This window comes from Cervus canadensis, chromosome 3, assembly GCF_019320065.1.
Source record: "Cervus canadensis isolate Bull #8, Minnesota chromosome 3, ASM1932006v1, whole genome shotgun sequence".
NCBI classification, from domain to species: Eukaryota; Metazoa; Chordata; class Mammalia; order Artiodactyla; family Cervidae; genus Cervus; species Cervus canadensis.
In genome coordinates, this window is record NC_057388.1 from 12,251,746 (window position 1) to 12,264,673 (window position 12,928).

Genomic DNA, 12,928 nt, shown 5'->3' on the forward strand with positions numbered 1-12,928 from the left:
CAGGACATGGAAGCAACCTAGATGTCCATCAGCAGACGAATGGATAAGAAAGCTGTGATACGTATACACTATGGAATATTACTCAGCCATCAAAAAGAATTCATTTGAATCAGTTCTAATGAGATGGATGAAACTGGAGCCCCCTATACAGAGTGAAGTGAGCCAGAAAGATAAAGACCATTACAGCATACTAACACATATATATGGAATTTAGAAAGATGGTAACGACAACCCTATATGCAAAAACAGAAAAAGAGACACAGAAGTACAGAACAGACTTTTGAACTCTCTGGGAGAAGGTGAGGGTGGGATGTTTCGAAAGAACAGCATGTATATTATCTATGGTGAAACAGGTCACCAGCCCAGGTCACCAGCCCAGGTGGGATGCATGAGACAAGTGCTCGGGCCTGGTGCACTGGGAAGACCCAGAGGAATCGGGTGGAGAGGGAGGTGGGAGGGGGGAATCGGGATGGGGAATACGTGTAACTCTATGGCTGATTCATATCAATGTATGACAAAACCCACTGAAATGTTGTGAAGTAATTAGCCTCCAACTAATAAAAAAAAAAAAGAAGAAAAGAAAAAAAAAAACTATTTTCTAACATTTTAAGGTATTTGCAAGACAAGATGGATGAACATGCTCAGTTCATTACCTTGATTCAACTTCTCTACTACTTTTTTTTTTTAAGGATCTAAGAATTGCTTTTAAATTATCTTAAGCTTTATGTCCACATACTTTAAAAATTGTTATATTTTATATAATTATGTGCCAATGGTACTTTTCTCCTAACTTAATTCTTCTAATACATTTGTGAAAGCATCATGACCGGTCACACTCATAACTCTCCCATATCTATACTCTGAATAGCTGTTAAAGATATCTCTGAATTGCTACTTAGACTAATTAATTCAACGATCACAAGACCATCACTGCAGTCTGACTTGTTCCTCTACCTCACCACTCTTAAATTAAGACCCTCTGGGATGAGCTGCTCTGTAATATTTGATAAGTATTAGATATCCTTCACTTGATATTATTCATAAAGCACTCTGAAATGCCCTTTAATCAAAAAAGCAACATTTAATTAAGAATGAATTAGAGTTTGGTTCCTCAATTTCAGGTCCCTGGCCTCAACCCTCACCTTCTCACACATGAAGCACTTTGGCTAATGAACATAAATTCAAATATCCGCTAGTCTTAACTCAATCCTGTGAATTAATGGAGATGTCCCCAGTATTTAAAGATCTTCCAAGTTTACAACCAGATATGAAAGTGAAAGTGAAAGTTAAGTTGCTCAGTCGTGTCCGACTCTTTGCAACCCCATGAACTGTAGCCCACCAGGCTCCTCCGTCCATTCCAGTCCATTTTAGTTCGCTGATTCCTAGAATGTCGACATTCACTCTTGCCATCTCCTGTTTGACCTCTTCCAATTCGCCTTGATTCATGGACCTAACATTCCAGGTTCCTATGCAATATTGCTCTTTACAGCATTGGACCTTGCTTCTATCACCAGTCCCATCCACAACTGGGTATTGTTTTTGCTTTGGCTCCATTCCTTCATTCTTTCTGTAGTTATTTCTCCACTGATCTCCAGTAGCATATTGGGCACCTATGGACCTGGGGAGTTCCTCTTTCAGTATCCTTTCATTTTGCCTTCTCATACTGTTCATGGGGTTCTCAAGGCAAGAATAACTGAAGTGGTTTGCCATTCCCATCTCCAGTGGACCACATTCTGTCAGACCTCTCCACCATGACCTGACCATCTTGGGTGGCCCCACACGGCATGGCTTAGTTTCATTGAGTTAGACAAGGCTGTGGTCCTGTGATCAGATTGGGTAGTTTTCTGTGATTATAGTTTTAGTGTGTCTGCCCTCTGATGCCCTCTCGCAACACCTACCATTTTACTTGGGTTTCTCTTACCTCGGACATGGGGTATCTCTTCACGGCTATACATAGACCCCAAAAATTGTAATATTCTCTACATTTTAAGATACCAACAACCACCTGTTAAAAAGTTGCATATTACTAAAGCAATCTAACTTTAAATCAAATCAAATTTTTTGGAGAAAGTCAGGTAATACTGAATAACTGAAATTCCTGTCAAAACATAAAAGGGGAAAATCATATTCACTGAACCCAGATGGATCTTCTGTATCATAGCATTGTCCAACAAAAATATATGCAGCCTGTGTAAGAGATCAACTGAAGTATAAAATATAAAAATTACATTTTGTATAAAAATGTGTATTATGTCACATAAAAACAGTACTGAGACATTTCTCATAGTAATAAGTTAGTGGTCAATTCCTTACAGCTTATTTTGAGATCAGATTTCCTCCTTTCTTTTAATGACAACAAAGATCACTTTGGCCTTGGGACCTACCTACTCCCTGGCTTCATGACTATGCACCCCATCAACATGTCCTCTCCCGATTCATTTTAAGGTATTTTAATTTGGATTTTCAGGTAAATAATCATTTTCAAATAATGACAGACTCATGTCTTCTAATACTTATGACTGTTACTTCCCTTTCACGTTTACCATATTGACTGGCACCTCCAAAACAAGGGTCAAAAACATTAACCAAAACCTTCTTAATTTTAATGTGACTGCAGGTCATGACATTTGCCATGGCTTCTGATATTTGTTATGAAATTAAGGAAGTAGCTCAGTTCTCCTTTACACAGTTGATGAAGATTTGTGGAATACTCAAAATCATCAAGCTTTGTGGCTGATCTGTCCTTTCAAGAAAAAAACCAATGACAACCTCTGTCTTATATATCGCCCTGTCTTACAGGGAAGGGGAGGTGGACAGTAGGATGGAAGGAGACCTTCCGTGGTCGCAGGGCAGCTCGCTCCCAATGGGCCTCAGTGGTCCTCCCCTCCTGATGTTCTGACCTCTGCCTCTCTGTCGCCTCTGTGACATTACAGGGGTGATCAGGATGACCAACGGGACAGTGTGGCAATGAAGGGGTGCAACTGTTCATAAAGACACTGCAGCTTCCGCTGTCTTCTCTTCTTCTCTCCTATCCCTCCCTCATCTTGCTCCGGGGGAAGCCAGCGGCCGTGGCATGTGGACACCCGAGGAGCCACAGAGAGGCCCTGCGGCAAGGAATCAATGGACCAGCCAATGCCATGCGATTGAGCCATCCTGAAAATGCTTCCTCCCAACCCTGGCCAGGCTTTCCAGAGCCCTGGCCGACTCCTCACAACAGACTTGAGCTAGAGGGCAATCACAGAAGCTGCTCCTGACCCACAGATCCTGGGATAATAAACATTTGTTGTTTTAAGCTGATAAGTTTTGGCATAATATGTTATGTGGCGACCAATAACTAATATAGACGGTATCTGGAGAACAACTCTGAAAGATGATGGGATGGTTAGAGGGCTAAAATAATAGCAGCATGGGGATATAAATTAGTATGCCTTAAAAACCAGCAAACTCATTTCAGAGAATTTATGTCTCCCAAAGAAATGATCTAAAACAGGGAGAAAAGTCTTATGCACAAAGATGTTTAACAATATCATGTATTTAAATTTTTTCTGAAAAAAGTTTATCATTTTAAGATCGATGATGATTTAAGGATGCAGCAATTAAAAGTTTTGTTTACAAAGTCTTAAGAATATTAATACTAGTACTGAACATTCAAAAATACTTATTAGAAAAAAACAAACAAACAAAAAAAAACCTAAAAATACTTATTATGTCCTAGGTACTTTCCTGGATCTTTGTATCTATTAATTCACTTGATCTTCATAATAGTCTTATGATACTAAGACTATTCTTAGCTCCATCCATAGGTGGAGAAACAAACAGAGAGACATTAACTCATTCAGGTCACACAGCTCTCAGTGGGGAAACTGGAATTTGAACCTGGATAGTCTGACCCCTTGGTATCTCTAATTTTCTTGAAGAGATCTCTAGTCTTTCCCATTGTATTGTTTTCCTCTATTTCTTTGCACTGATCACTGAGGAAGGCTTTCTTATCTCTCCTGGCTATTCTTTGGAACTCTGCATTCAAATGGGTATATCTTTCCTTTTTTCCTTTGCTTTTCCCTTCCCTTCTTTTCACAGCTATTTGTAAGGTCTCCTCAGACAGCCATTTTGCTTTTTTGCAGTTCTTTTTCTTGGGGATGGTCTTGATTCTCGTCTCCTGTACAGTGTCATGAACCTCCGTCCATATTTCATCAGGCATTCTGTCTATCAGATCTAGTCCCTTATATCTATTTCTCACTTCCACTGTATAGTCATAAGGGATTTGATTTAGGTCATACCTGAATGGTCTAGTGGTTTTCTCCACTTTCTTCAATTTCAGTCTGAATCTGGCAATAAGGAGTTCATGATCTGAGTCACGTCAGCTCCCAGTCTTGTTTTTGCTGACTGTATAGAGCTTCTCCATCTTTGGCTGCAAAGAATATAATCAATCTGATTTCGGGGTCGACCATCTGGTGATGTCCATGTGTATAGTCATCTCTTGTTGTTGTTGGAAGAGGGTGTTTGCTATGACCAGTGCGTTCTCTTGGCAGAACTCTATTAGCCTTTGCCCTGCTTCATTCTGTACTCCAAGGCCAAATTTGCCTGTTACTCCAGGTGTTTCTTGACTTCCTACTTTTGCATTCCAGTCCCCTATAATGAAAAGGACATCCTTTTTGGGTATTAGTTCTAGAGGGTCTTGTAGGTCTTCATAGAACCGTTCAACGTCAGCTTCTTCAGCGTTACTGGTCGGGGCATTGGATTACTGTGATACTGCATAGTTTGCCTTGGAAACGAACAGAGCTCATTCTGTCGTTTTTGAGATTGCATCCAAGTACTGCATTTCGGACTCTGCTGTTGAGTATGATAGCTACTCCATTTCTTCTAAGGGATTCTTGCCCACGGTAGTAGATATAATGGTCATCTGAGTTAAATTCACCCATTGCAGTCCATCTTAGTTTGCTGATTCCTAGAATGTCGATGTTCACTCTTGTCATCTCCTGTTTGACCACTTTCAATTTGCCTTGATTCATGGACCAGGTTTCCAGGTTTCTATGCAATATTGTTCTTTACAGCATTGGACCTTGCTTCTATCACCAGTCCCATCCACAACTGGGTGTTGTTTTTGCTTTGGCTCCATCCCTTCATTCTTTCTGGAGTTATTTCTCCACTGATCTCCAATAGCATATTGGGCACCTTCCGATCTGGGGAGTTCATCTTTGAGTGTCCTATCTTTTTGCTTTTTCATACTGTTCGTGGGGTTCTCAAGGCAAGAATACTGAAGTGGTTTGCTATTCCCTTCTCCAGTGGGCCACATTCTGTCAGACCTCTCCACCATGACCCGTCCGTCTTGGGTGGCCCTACACAGCATGGCCTAATTTCACGGTGTGCAAAGATGGGCTCAATAAAGGACAGAAATGGTAGGGACCTAACAGAAGCAGAAGATATTAAGAAGAGGTGGCAAGAATACAAAAAAGAACTGTACAAAAAAGATCTTCATGACCCAGATAATCACGATGGTGTGATCACTCACCTAGAGCCTGACATCCTGGAATGTGAAGTCAAGTGGGCCTTAGGAAGCATCACTACGAACAAAGCTGGTGGAGGTGATGGAATTCCAGTTGAACTATTTCAAATCCTGAAAGATGATGCTGTGAAAGTGCTACACTCATTATGCCAGCAAATTTGGAAAACTCAGCAGTGGCCACAAGTCTGGAAAAGGTCAGTTCTCACTCCAATCCCAAAGAAAGGCAATGCCAAAGAATGTTCAAACTACTACACAATTGCACTCATCTCACACAGTAGTAAAGTGATGCTTGAAATTCTCCAAGCCAGGCTTCAGCAATACGTGAACCGTGAACTTCCAGATGTTCAAGCTGATTTTAGAAAAGGCAGAAGATCCACAGATCAAATTGCCAACATCCACTGGATCATTGAAAAAGCAAGAGATTTCCATAAAAACATCTATCTCTGCTTTATTGACTATGCCAAAGCCTTTGTGTGGATCACAATAAACTGTGGAAAATTCTGAAAGAGATGAGAATACCGGACCCCCTGACCTGCCTCTTGAGAAACCTGTATGCAGGTCAGGAAGCAACAGGTAGAACTGGAAATGAAACAGCAGACTGGTTCCAAATAGGAAAAGGAGTACATCAAGGCTGTATATTGCCACCCTGCTTATTTAACTTATATGCAGAGTACATCATGAGAAATGCTAGGCTGGAGGAAGTACAAGCTGGAATCTAGATTGCCAGGAGAAATATCAATAACCTCAGATATGCAGATGACACCACCCTTATGGCAGAAAGTGAAGAAGAACTAAAGAGCCTCTTGATGAAAAGTGAGAGAGGAGAGTCAAAAAGTTGGCTTAAAGCTCAACATTCAGAAAACTAAGAATGGCATCTGGTCCCATCACTTCATGGCAGAAAGAAGGGGAAACAGTAGAAACAGTGGCTGACTTTATTTTTCTGGGCTCCAAAATCACTGCAGTTGGTGATTGCTACCATGAAATTAAAAGACGCTTACTCCTTGGAAGGAAAGTTATGACCAACCTAGAGACATTACTTTGTCAACAAAGGTCCATCTAGTTAGGGCTATGGTTTTCCCAGTGGTCATGTATGGATGTGGAGTTGGACTATAAAGAAAGCTGAGTGCAGAAGAATTGATGCTTTTGAACTGTGGTGTTGGAGAAGACTCTTGAGAGTCCCTTGGAGTGCAAGGAGATCAGTCCTGGGTGTTCACTGGAAGGACTGATATTGAAGCTGAAAGTCCAATACTTTGGTCACCTGATGTGAAGAGCTGACTCATTTGAAAAGACTGTGATGCTGGGAAAGATTGAAAGCAGGAGGAGAAGGGGACGACAGAGGATAAGATGGTTGGATGGCATCACCAACTCAATGGGCATGGGTTTGGGTGGACTCCGGGAGTTGGTGATGGACAGGGGAGACCTGGCGTGCTGTGGTTCATGGGGTCGCAAAGAGTCAGACACGACTGAGAAACTGAACTGAACTGAACTGATAGCCTGACCCTACAGCACCTGCCTTTTTTCATTTTGCCGTGACGGTTGAACAATGCTTCAGAAATGATAGTAAGTGAACAGTATACCCACAGTGTGATCACAACCCTGTTAAAAACCACCCAAGGGGGAGAAATTAGCAAAATGTTAAATGATGATTATTTTAGGATCATAGAATAATGGATTTGCTGTTGTTGTTTAGTCTCTAAATTGTGTCCCACCCTTTGGCGACCCCATGGACTGCAGCCCTCCAGGCTCCTCTGTCCATGGGATTCCCCAGGCAAGAATACTGGAGTGGGTTGCCATTTTCTTCTCCAGGGTATCTTCCCAATGCAGGGATTGAACCCTTGTCTCCTGCATTGGCAGGTGGATTCTAAGTGGTATGCTAGTTCTCCCCAGTAGGTCCTACTGGTAAGCTGGTAAGTTTTTCACTTATTTTGGGTAAGTGATTTGAAATAAATGGTATTATAACCTTTGGGCTCAAAACATCATTTTTACACCTGTAAATGACATATAAAGGAGACAGTGTGTCAATGGCCAAACTGGCATTAAAACTGGGAATTCTATGCTCTAGTTATAAAATCTTGATTTTCTGATGTAGGTAGAGTAATCTCACTATGGATTCATATATCAAGGCTCCCTGAGCTGCCAGGAAAGGACAACCCTGCCTCATATGCCAACATCACCACCTTTGAAGAAAAACCATTAACCAAGAATTTAAGGCTTCCCTGGTGACCCAGAAGGTAAAGAATCTGCCTGCGTTGTAGGTTACCTGTGTTTGATCCCTGGGTCAGGAAGATCCCCTGGAGAAGGAAATGGTGACCCACTCCAGTAGTCTTGCCTGGGAAATCCTATAGACAGAGAGCCTGATGGGCTACAGTCCAAGGGGTCGTGAAGAGTCGGACACAACTGAGCAACTAACACCTTCACTTAATGAGCTTGTGTCTCAGATGGTAAAGAATTTGCCTGCAATTCAGGAGACGTGGGTTCCAGACGGACATGACTGAGTACAGCACATAACAGAATAGTAAGAATTTAAAGAGTAAGAATTTAAAATTCCACAGGTTCCTGCCTCCAGGGCTCCTCAGGCTACAGGCAGGACATAGGGGCTCACAAGACAGCAAAAAGTTTCTCAAAGCAGGGGGTAGGTCTCAAGAGAGGCGAGCCACATGTCTGAGGAGAACACCCCTTGTGTGGAAACTTTGAAGTCAGGCACCCCCTGACTGCCTTAGGGTCTGTTAACTCATTAAATGTTTGTCACCACCTGGGGAGTTAATCCAGATTGTTCTACTCTTAGGGTCTCTAAACAAGGAGCAGCCTCAAAGAGCACAGTCATTCCTGATGGGGCTATAGCCAAAGTTCCTCAAGGGATTTACACTGGGAATGGAAAAGCCAACTTCCGCATCGGTTTTCTTCCTTTCACACTAGCCCTGTAGCACTAGGGAAGACAGTCACTTCTCGCTGAGATCCAGCACACGCACACACTCCAACCTTACAAACTTACAGAGCTAGCTGGAATCAGACCCACGCTGCTTCCAGTTCCGCTCCATTTCTTTTCTCTCGATGAGAGTAACTATTGCTTAAATTTTCTGGACGAGCTTTTATGTATTATTTCGGTTAGACACCTTTAAGGCACAAGCATTAACACTTTAAAAAAAAAGTTTGCCTGAATAGTTCTTGTTCTTACAGTAGTAAGTGAAACTAAGAAAGGATATGAGCTTGAATTGGAATCTGACAATGTTACAAAATGCACCGATTTTTAACGAGCCCTTTTTGTTTGATTGTTTTTTTGGGTGGTGGTGGTTGGCGGGGAGGTGGTTAACAAATTAAGTTTGTCTAATAGCCAGATCTGCCTGAAGTAAGATTCATTTCTTTCCCTTTCTTTTCAGGAGCGCTTCAAAGCAATCTCTGGCCATCTCACATCAATAACCATAAGCAAAGACCCCGGCTCAGGGGCCTGGGTGGGGGCAGAGCTCCAAGGACACTCACCAGCTATGGCGCCAGCTAAGAGCAGACTTCCAGGGCTAATCTGCCCATCTTCACTTGCAAGGGCTGCCTTCACATGAGCGTAGCACGGGAAGTAGATGGCCGAGAAAGGAATGTCCCGCAGAAAGCAAGCTTTGGCACCCTGTGCGTTTGAAAAGGAAGAGAAACCACATGAAACACATATCCCATTGAGAAGATCAAGCTTCTTTGGAACTTCCCTCAGAACAAAATATTCCTGGAGAAGACCAAATGTGTACTTACAAGCTGAAAGGGGAATGGAAAAAAGTATATATAACCCGGATTCTGCAAGTAATAAGTCGGAATTTTGTAGTTTAAAATAAAGCATTTTATTGCATGGTATGAGCAAGAGGGGAGAGTTCTTCCTCATTCTAATGGTAAGATTTTGGTGAAAACCGTTTTGGAACCCTGCCTGCAACATCCTTTTAAATCCCTAACTGATGGCAGGTCACTCACATTTCAAGGAGGATTTGTTCTCAGAAGGCAGGCAGCAACAATCAAGATGCCTCTTTGTTACACACCTGGAAGGGGGCAAATTATAGAGGTGGCAGGGGAAGGGGGTTGTTTTTTGTATTGTTTTTGAGACTCTCATGAAAGTGTTGGATTTTTTCCCAGAAAAAATTACACATATGTATAAAATTATATACCTTTTCAAGGGGTTCATGGATCCCCCAATTTATTCATGTACTTACCCTACTCTCCAGGGTCTATGAAACGTTGATAAATGCCTATACTAAAACCTTAAAGTGTTTATAATAATTCCTGTACATTTAAGAGCTCTGTGTAGAACAATTAGCAGCTAAGGCAAGGTCTTCACCAAATCATTTCTGGTGCCAAAATAATGCCAGGGGGAGGCCTTGAAAATTGATGCATGCCCAGAAATATGATATAAAATTCTACCGAAAACCACAAGACATATAATGGGTTTTAGGTAGGCTAAATGGGAAGGAAGCCCCCCTTTTCAACACCATTTCTTTCACAGATTTCTAATACCTAAAAATTTTCACCAAATTGAGAGATTCTTCAAAGACAGGAATGAATCCATTCGATTCCACGGATCTAGCCAAGCCCAGTGACATTTATTGAGGTCTAGTGATGTTGGATCTCGGCTATTTGCCTGATGCCAGGCTTCAATCTGTCAAAGCTCCTTAACACTACACATGTGTTATTGTAGCCTTTCCTTCTCTGACACCCGAATTACACTCCTGATTCACACTGAGCTTGTGGGTATTAAAACCCTTAGTCTTTTTCACAGGGACTGCTATTAACGTAGGTCTACTGTAACTTAATTGATTGCCCTAAACAAGTAACATAAGCAGGGCTTTATGTTTAATCCTATTAAACTTCATCCTAGTTTGGCCCATCCTTCCAACTGGAACAAATGCTTGGAATCTGGCTTCTGTCATGTTGGCTGTTCTTCAACCAGCTCACCCATCGATGTGTTAATAAGCTGCCTCTGTCCACTGTGAGTACAGATATTCTAAATAAATAAATAAAGGACATGTCTCTATCACATACGGCCAATCAGCCCACACCTCTGTTAACCCCCAACCTGTTAAATGAGTGACTGAAAAGAAGAACCACAGAATTTAGCACAGCCAAATTCCTCGTTTTATACATGTGCAAAATGATGCCCAGGACAGTTAACCTATCAATCACACCCTTATTAAGGGCCTTGCTGTTGACTTGCTCAAGGGACTTCCTTGGAGGCAGTGCCAGAGACCGGTCCAAAATGCAGGATGCTCGAGTTTTTGCCATCTCGCCCAGTTTTTTCCAAGAGAAAAAAGTACACTATAACACCAGTATCCATGCAGCATTCAATCCTTTCCTAACGATTTGTTTTTTTAAAGGTTATAATCCGGGGAGTTCCTGTGTCGGGGTAATACTGTTACTCATTTGTTTGTCTATTTTCACGTCCTCTTCCCTATTTTGCCTCCAAACCTGTCTGTAAGTTCTCTTCCCTATTTGCTCACAAGCAGAGTCTGTCCAGGAAACATTCAAATTAGATACCAAGTGACCATCTCAAATTAAGATCAGTTAAAAACTTCATGTTTGACTCCCTCAGTATAGTAAAAGAAAGCAAAACAAAACACTGCCATTTTACTGACTTCCTAAAGAAGTCACTTTGGAGCAATTGTTTAGAGCGATATCACTCCTCCTCACACAAAACTTGCTTTTTACTAATCTATTAGTTTTTAACCATTGACCTCATCTCCTGAATCTTTGCATCTATAGAACTTTAGTCTATATGCTCTGGTAATATTACTTGTAACATTTTCCCTTTAACGTATTTTCCTCTCTGATTATAAAATATTAAGTGCTGATCACAGACAATACAGGAGAATATTGACAATTTAAATTGCCCTTAATTTTCAACAACAAGAGATAAACACTGCAGCTACCATATATGTTTTGAAGCACCACCTTCAAAAGTAATATTAACCACCATTCCACATTTGGGATCATGTTTCTGTGGTTCATTTATGCCTTTTCTTCTCCTTCAACTCACACTATCTGGTTTTTTGGTTTTCTTTTTTGTGGGAGAGTGAGGGGGTGATATGGTCTAACATACCCTTAGCCGAAATGTCTGCATTCCTTTTCTATATGCTGTTTCCAAAACTCCACTGTTATCATGCTCTTGGCTGTCCTGTGGGTGAGACCCGGTGTTCTCACCTTTGTTAAAACTTTGCAATGGCTTCCCTCTCCCATGTTCCTCTCCTGGGAAGCCCGATTCCCCTCAGTGAAAGGTACTCAATGCCTCATTCACCTGATCAATCAAGGCACACCTATCACTCTGCATCTTCTTTGATGACTGTTAAGCTAGGCACATCGAGCTCTTACATACTTCCTCGTCATTCATTTAAACCCAAACACCACTCTTTCAAAGTAAGTAGAAAACAGACAAGGAGTGGATTCCACACGGCTCCACACTGTCTGGCCTTCCCTGGGGGCAATGTGGTAAAGAACCCATCTGCCAATGCAGGAGACTTAAGGGATGCGGGTTCAATCCCTGGGTCAGGAAGATTCCCTGGAGGAGAAAACGGCAACCTACTCCAGTATTCTTGCCTAGAGAATCCCATGGACAGAGGAGCCTGTCCATGGGGTCGCAGAGTCGGACACGATTGAACATGCACACATCACACTGTCTCCACCTCCTCAATGCTATTCTGAGATCTCTTCATGCTCTTATATCTGCCTAGATCACTGTTGCCTACTTCAGAGTGTAAACAACCGGGAGCCAGAAACTACATCTGATTTAATTTAGAAAACAACAAACACTTTGGCTGTTAGTTAGGGCCCAAGACACATTCCTGGTGACACGGATTTGGCTTTGCCAACTCCCATAGAACACACCACAACTAAAGAGAGAAATGAGAGGCTTGGGATACACTGATATGTGATCTGAAATTAGAAACATCCCTTACTCTGACACAGAAGAGTAAGGCAAAGTGAAGAAGCAGCTGGGTTTCCCTGAGAAGGAACTCTGCTTTCCTGAAATCATGGCAATAAGCCACGTATCACTGTGAGAACAAGAGCCTGACAAGAGGTGTAGTGTGCTTTAAGAGATGCTTGAAAACAGTTCCAGATGACTAAGAAGAAAAATGACTTGATCAAAACACGATGAACAAACAAAACCCATTGAAGGAAAAGGTGGAGCGATACTGTGAAACACGAAAGGAAAAAACGGTCAGGAATTTGTTATCTTTTTTTCTACCAGGGATCAGACCATGTTGTCAGATAAGTTACACGTGCTGGAGCCAAGGTGAGACCCTGTTAAGAGGTTTTAGGTTTCTGATTATCTGGGAAAAAAAAAAAGGAAGAGAAGAGAAGAGTGGAAGAAGAAAGATATTTTGTGGAACAGCCACCATCTCTGCTCCATAGAGGCAGGGATGTCTTTGTCCACAAGTGAAAACATTTAAAAAAAACTCTACT

At 41.8% G+C, this 12,928-nt stretch overlaps 1 protein-coding gene across 3 annotated transcripts in view; it reads right to left on the reverse strand.

Annotated features, from left to right (window-relative positions):
* Nucleotides 1-12,928, reverse strand: part of SLC25A13 (solute carrier family 25 member 13) — a 226,698-nt gene that overhangs the window by 11,122 nt on the left and 202,648 nt on the right. For all 3 annotated transcript variants that reach the window (XM_043462657.1, XM_043462658.1, XM_043462659.1), the window contains one exon: nucleotides 8,981-9,119. In XM_043462657.1, the coding sequence (XP_043318592.1) occupies nucleotides 8,981-9,119 (139 nt within the window). The remainder of the gene's footprint in view (nucleotides 1-8,980; nucleotides 9,120-12,928) is intronic.